The sequence below is a fragment of the Pangasianodon hypophthalmus genome, chromosome 22 (genome assembly GCF_027358585.1).
Source record: "Pangasianodon hypophthalmus isolate fPanHyp1 chromosome 22, fPanHyp1.pri, whole genome shotgun sequence".
NCBI classification, from domain to species: Eukaryota; Metazoa; Chordata; class Actinopteri; order Siluriformes; family Pangasiidae; genus Pangasianodon; species Pangasianodon hypophthalmus.
This window is the reverse complement of record NC_069731.1, coordinates 12212568-12219926: the sequence shown is the minus strand read 5'-3', so window position 1 is coordinate 12219926 and position 7359 is coordinate 12212568. Positions and strand designations below refer to the sequence as shown.

The following is a 7359-nucleotide window of genomic DNA, read 5'->3' as shown; positions in this document are numbered from 1 at the left end:
AAAGTCAATTTTCAGGGTAAACTGCTTATGCTTTTTTTTTTTTTTCATGTTTTGAGTGATTTTTTTTTTAATCCAACGCATATCTGTTCTCTAATTGGTTAGCGTATCTATTTAATTGATTTAGTAGTACTTTTTAAAAGTCTGAGCGTCGAAAGCCGGGCACTTTTCCAATCCGGGGTAATCAGGTTTGGGAAGAAACTCCATCCGGTTGGCTCTCTGGATGAATGGTTTCGTCCAAAACCGTGTACTACCATGCTACATAGTGTGTACCGCACCGTTAGTGTCGTACTGTTTTGGCACCCTCTTTAGTAGGGTAGTGTGCGGTTTTGAACGTGGTTTGAATAACGTGTCAAACAGCAGCGTCAAGTCACACACTTCCAGCTGGTCAATGTGGCGGCAGCAGAAACCCGGGGCGTGTTTCGTGATTTGAGTTTTGACACACACACACGCGCGCGGTGCAAAGCTATTTAAAGCTTGTATTCCCTGATGTGTAAATCATTATTTGACAGCTGAAGTTGCTCTGTGAGAATTTAAGTTTACGAGTGAGAATTTCTTCGAGAAAATGGCGGAGGTTGCTACACCCGGCGTGGAAAAGAGCCTCGACGACTTCTTTGCTAAGCGGGATAAAAAGAAGAAGAAAGAAAAGGGTAAAGGGAAAGAAGCAGGCCCGGTGAGCGCACCGGCCTCGCTGAAGAAGATCAAGAAAGAAAAGGAGAAGTCGATGAAAAACGAAAACCAAGACGCGACCATTGAGAAGGTAGCCATCTGTGTGGCCAGAGTCACGCCAGTGGAGCTGCAGTAGCGCTAACGCTAACGCTAGCTTTCGCCACTGCCGCTCAGTGAACTGCTCGCTAGCTAGTTAGCTTCGATGCTATGTTACGATACTAGGCTTAGGGTCAGGCTAGCAAGCTAACCCCGACAGGATGGGCTAATTCAGGAGGTGAATGTGTGTCCACATGGCGGCCAGCTAACTGAAGGCCAGGAGGAGTTAGAGCAGGAGCTCAGACGCTGTAAGCTGCTGGTTATCTCTAGCTGTGCCGCTCGCTGACATTGACTGTGGCGCTGCAGAGTCATCGTGTCACTGCTCGAGCTCTCGCTAGCTGAATTAGCAGCGTGATTTAGTGAAGACGGCTGGACTTCCGAGCTAATTCAAATTCCAGTTTATCGCACTGTGACTGAAATTAGCACAATATTCTAAACTTATTTTTCCCTAATTATGAGCGCTGACGTTAAATCTGTTAACCAGGTTAGCTAGCTAGTTTCTTCATAGCTATTAGATAACTGAAGTATCTGGCTAACGCTACAATACCGAATTACCAAAAAAAAAAAAAGTTGTAAAAGCTATAATAATAATAAGCATAACAAGCATAGGATTTCAGAGTACTTGGTAATGTTAAAATTTTCAAGGTGTCACTCTTTTTAAAAAGGAGTGTTTTAACTCTTTCAAAAAAAGAAAAAAGGGTTGGAGTGTAATTTAGCATTATTAGCTAACTCGTTACACTGACTACTGAGCTATGTTTGTGTAGTAAGTGAATGTTAATGTATCTGTTGGTGTACTGTATTGACACACACAGGACAAAAGAAATGTCACCACTCAAAATAACACCTTAAAGCCAGTGGTATTGTTAGGGTGTAATGAGACCATATGGTTATCTGTTGGAGGAATGTCACTAGGCTGTTCCCACAAGTCAGGGTTGCTAGGTGTCAGCAAAATGTCCAGCTCTCACACAGCACAGAAAGACCTGAAAGTTCAGCCACTGCAAAAGGGACTGGGATTTTTATGATGTTTCGCAGTCTTTGTGTACAAATCGCTACCCGAATGGCGTCTTGATCATCTTGTGTTCCAGATGATACTGGAGGTTTTGAAGGCACCATGGGTCTTTGGGGCCCAGCACTCTTTACTAGTCAATGCATGTAATCTTACCAAGAACACTAGAAACTAGCTAGATTTCAGTACCATTCAAGTTTCGTGACCCAGTGATGAGCGATGCTGAGCTCTGAGAAGCATATTTTTCAGTCAGTAATCAACTGAGCCATGGCACATTAGTTACAGACTAGTAGACGCATATAACGTACAAAATATCAACAGGATCAGATAAGTGGTTAGAGAGAAACAGTTATTTCAGTGTTTTAGCACTGCTTATTGAGGAACATGCATTGAACTGATAGGCTACCGCAGTCAGGGACCGTACACGTGTATCAGATTTGGTGTGAATAAGCAGAGGCATTGTGGAGATGCGCTTCAACTTCTGTCTGTCATATTCACAGTCATTCTCAGAGCCGTCATGGGTGGATGGTTTCGAGAATTCTTTATCTTTGTGCAGTCTTTCCGAAACAGATATTGAAGATGCGTTGCCAGTGTTGTGAAGCTCAGTGGAGAACTTTTTTTCACCACTCTACTCATCCAGCAACTGGAGTCAAAAAAACTTCCCCCCACTGACATTGAGAAGAAAATGTTTCATTTCAAGTGTCAACTGTAACACACTCCAGCTTGTTCATGTGTAGCTACATAAAGTACCATTTTCCATAGTCTAGATTAATTCGTATATTTAGCTTGTCATATTTTATTAAATTGTTAGTTGTAGGTTTTTTTGCATAGTAAATTGGGCTTTGAATTACATGGGTCTGGACACTGGAAATCTTGATTTTGCAAACATAGTTAAGGTGGGTTAGTGGAGAAGACAGTAAGCAGGCCAGTACTGAGTTAATGAAATTTTATTCTTTTGCTTTTCCATCTGCAGGAGGATGAGGAATGGAAAGAGTTTGAGCAGAAGGAGGTGGACTACAGTGGCCTGAGGCTTCAGGCTCTGCAGATAAGGTAAGGACCACTTTCTACTGGGGATACGAATGGTGAATCATCCATCCAGCAACCAGCCAGTATTCTGTATGGTTTTAGTGCTTAATATTGACTGATGTTTTATTTAACAGTATGGTTAACATTCTTTACATAGAACTGTAGTCTGTATTTTGACACGTGCATCGGACATTTTTTTAGGTATTAATGGTGTGAATTTCCGTATGTCTCATAGTGATGAAAAAGAGGAGGAAGAGTATGAGAAGGAGGAGGTGGGAGAGGATGGTGAGATCATACTGGTCAGTGGAGATAAAGTGTCTGGCCCTTGGAACAAATCCGGACCTCCTCCACCAGCTGCTCCCGTGGGTGAGTGAACGAACACACATGGTTTAAAGGTTTGGCTTTTCTCTAGCAACAGAAAGTAGGAGAGAGCTGGCACAATTGTAACACTTTTTTTTTTCTCCCTCTCTAAATGCATCCATGTAAATGCAGCTTCCACTATATTCATAAAAAAGTACATCACTTCTTGGCCTGTGGTATGATTGTAACATCTCTTATAAATTACACAATCCTGGTACAGAGGGTCTCAGACTGTTAAGAGTAACGAAAGGTGACTAAAAAATGGTATACTATGGCTTAATAAAATAAAAAAATTAAAGATAGGTGTTGGGTAAGTTACTTCAAAAAAGTAATTAATTACATCATCAAAGTTATATTTAAATTACTAATTACTCTGGCTGAAAAGTAATTGCATTACTCACTTCCTAAAATCTTCAAACTTGCGACAGCCATGAGAATCATTTCAATACGTTGTTCTTTTGTCAAAGGCATTCTTAAAGGCTATCTGAAAAAATATATATAATATAAACCAAGTATGAAAAATTTTGGAAGACATTTTGCTAAAAAGTGTTCATTTCCCCTATGTATGGAGACTCTTGGGACACCCTGTATATTAATAATAATAATAATAATAATAATTATTATTATAATAATAATAACCAACCTTGGGTTAAATATAACAGTTTAGCATTAGGATATAAACAGTTTTAATAATTAAGGACCTTCTACTCCAGCCTTACATTGTTAGGGGCTTTGATGCTGCAGTAAATAGTTTTATGAATGGTAAATTCTTTAGTCTCTTTTGCTCATTTCTGCTGCACTAAACTTGAATGTTTTATAAATTTAATGATTTAATGGTTAAAATGTGAAGTTCACTGAATTTTTACTAGCCTAGTATAGAACATGAAGCATCTCTCAACTGGCATTTAATGCAACCTGAACGTAAGAGTTGATCCGGGAAAATGATGTAAAAAGTGGTTTGAGTGTCTCTGGCACTGTGTATTTAAACAGTGCATATTGCAGTTTTTGATGCTATGTACATTGAAACAAAAGAAGAAAAAAATATCTTCAAAATAACCTTTCAGTGTGTGTTCTGTTCAGGAAAACCCACAGAATCACCATTTTAAGTACAAAACTGGACTTTCATGAATGCCATATTTAACCTGGAAGTCATGTTATCCTCCTTGGCTCACATCTGTTTAGGGCATATAGTATTATAGAGAGAGCACAGGATGTCCCAGAGTTGATCTTAAATTAGTCTTAAGAAGGACTGCTTATCTATGAGGTGGATGTTACTGCTAACATCAGGGGTTTGCCAAGTTCTCAGAACCTAGTGATTTTGTATTGTAAATGTAAAGAATCAAAGCAGTAACTGTCTTGAGAGCAGATAAATAAGTAGCATTGCAGTGTTGCATGGCCATGGGATTTTTTTTGTTTTGTTTTTGTTTAAACTAGTAAAGCAATGGAGTTCCTTTTTTGCAGTCTTTCTGCCATGTTTAGGTTTAATGCATCACCAGATTTGATAGAGTCTGGGACATATAGTTCTTAGCTTTAAACAGTAAAGCCAGAATTAGGACATCTTTTGCTATAATCTTTTACTTTCTGTGTGCTCATGTGGTATTTTTTATTTTTTTTTGTCCAGTACCAGATATTTAAGGTCATAGATTATGTAATGTGTATATTGTACTCATTGAACGACAACTGAATTGCAGTATTCAGTATGTACTGGGGCTATAATTGATTGTATTTAAGAAGTGGTCTTCCCAGAACACTGCAAAGGAAGTATTTTTTTTTTTTTTTTTTAAATGTTAAACCCCTAAACTTGAAAATCTGAAAATAAGTAAAGTCACCTTGTTGACTGTCATCCTTTGTATTTTGCAGAGGAGAAAGAGGTTCCTGAGTCGAAGCCTGCTGGTGTATATCGTCCCCCTGGAGCTCGGTTAGGTCCTCCAAAAAGAGGGCCATCACAGGGGCCTCCCGAGATCTTCAGTGATGCGCAGTTCCCCTCACTTCTTGCAACTGCCAAACACGTGGAGACTCGCAAGTAAGATGCTCGTCTTTTACCTGGATCGCTAACAGCCTCGAGCAGTTAACCATCCTGTTTTGGTTACTGTATAGCCTTTGTTTTTTTTTTGTTTTTTTTTTTAAATAACACACAGAAAGTCACCAAACGGAAGTGTGGGCATGTCTCAGCAATGGTGTGATCTATTCGGACCAGACTTTGTAGCTGAGTAAATGACCGTGTCCTAAGGGACTCCAAGAAGTTTGGTCTAAATCCCCTCTAGGGGGTGCTATAGTTCACATAGTAAATCTGCTTATAACTTTTTTTCTTGATTCTCTGGAAGGTACCTGAAGTGTTCTTGATGTGTTTAAAAAAAAAAAAAGTGATTTGCCAAACAGGAAGTCAGCCATTTTGAAACTGCAGTGTTAATGCAGTGTTAATATAATATAAAAAATCAAGTTAAAAAAGAATATTGTCGTAATTATTTTCTATTATTTAATTGCCCACCCCTGGTTGTGACTTTCTGGGTCGCTGTAAATAGAAAGAATTGATTCTGCTTTAGAACAGTGCACAATTATGAGCCAGTGTTTTTTTTTGTTTTGGGTTTTTTTTGCACTTTAGGGATAGAGAGATTGAGAAGACGTTCGAAGTGGTCAAACACAAGAGCCGTGCCAGAGAAGGGGAAGGTCCAGGAGCCGTGCAGCATTTACAGTTAGACAACCAGTTTGCTGTTCTGGAGGATAAATAAACAACGTTATGTCCTCACCCCTCAGCCCACCACCAATGGTGCAGTCCAAACCACAGGGCAAGATGACCCGCCGCTGTGCTGATGCAGTCCTGATCATGCTGGAGATGCAACACACACACACACACACACACACACACACACACACACACACACACACACACACACACACACTTGTGTCTATACTACATGGTTCTTTCCTCTCTTTTGCTCTCTGTTCTCTCACACGATTCCTCTCTCTCTCTCTCTCTCTCTCACACACACACACACACACACACCCCACAAAGACATTCAGTAGTGCCCTCAAGTATTTCACTCACACTTGGCTGGCCAAGGTTCTCTCTTATTGAACACATCTAAAAGGGCTGCGGCAAAGGGGACTGAGTGACTTTAAAAATTCTCCTTCTTATGACAGTGGAAACAAGCAAACTTCTGTGATGGTGGATTTACTCAGAGCAGTGGATGGTTGGAGAGCTGCGCAATGGGACATCAGCTGAACTCTGAGAAAGCCCTCTCTGAGGATGGACTCTTATCATGTGATCAAGTGAACTTCTGTTGAAATTACACACATCTATTTTTTTGCTTTGCTAAATCAACAGAACTCCTGAACGTGAAGTTGTTTTCTTTTCATGATTCGAGTACAGCGGGAGTGTTTGGGTCAGGCCAGAGGAGAGGGTAAGACTACCTCAGTTGCAGATCTGTGGTTACCCTGTTGACAGAGTCCTTGGGCCTGGTCACAATCCCAGCTGAAGAGGAGCACTTAACACTTCATCCTAAACTTGAAAATCTCTTGTCTCTCCCCCACTTTCCTCCTTTTGGAGCTCTAAAGCTTGCGCTATTTGAATCAATTCTATTAAAAGTGGCCTTACTGTAAAGAGTAAAAGCATAGAGTGATTAGAAATATATAAGTATATATGAGTGAGAGAAATGTCTATCATCCTCTGGAGAGATACGTGCTGAGTGTGTGGAAAGCTGCTGCTTGCCTCAATTGTACCACTTCGAGGAGTAAAAACCACCTCCCTGCTTCCTTGTACTGGATTGTAGTGCTCAGTTGTAGTTTAATTTTTTTTTTTTTCCCTGGACTCTGCTTAAGCACTGATTGTTTATTGCAAAAATGAATTTGGTGCAAGGCTTACTGTGTTCAGAAAAAAACCCACCCTATTTTGATTAACTGTTTCCATTTAATGTTTTCACCCTTTTCCTCTCTTTCTACCCTTTTCAGTATGCTTTTTAAGTCTGATTTCATGATTGGCAAACCAGAATTAAAGCGTAACCTTCTGAAGTGTCTTCACTGGAATCTTTGTGCTACTTTGAGTCAGAACTGGCAAATTGCTGAATTTTCTAAGTGTTAGTGTAGCCTGAGTTTAGAAAAGCTGTCAGGGACACGGACTCTGCCTGAATATGGGGTTATTCATTTCTTTGTATTGGCTTCATGTTCATTTAGTCAGGGACCAGCTGTCAGTTTGCATCTTTAACATT

General features: G+C 40.0%; 1 protein-coding gene across 1 annotated transcript; it reads left to right on the top strand.

Annotated features, from left to right (window-relative positions):
• Positions 1–203: 203 nt before the first annotated feature.
• On the top strand, positions 204–7167 carry cdv3 (carnitine deficiency-associated gene expressed in ventricle 3). Its single transcript, XM_026937979.3, has 5 exons — positions 204–757; positions 2742–2818; positions 3030–3160; positions 5015–5177; positions 5757–7167. The coding sequence occupies exons 1-5, from the start codon at positions 563–565 to the stop codon at positions 5881–5883; spliced, it is 693 nt and encodes a 230-aa protein (XP_026793780.1). The 5' UTR covers positions 204–562; the 3' UTR covers positions 5884–7167.
• The last annotated feature ends 192 nt before the right edge of the window (positions 7168–7359 follow it).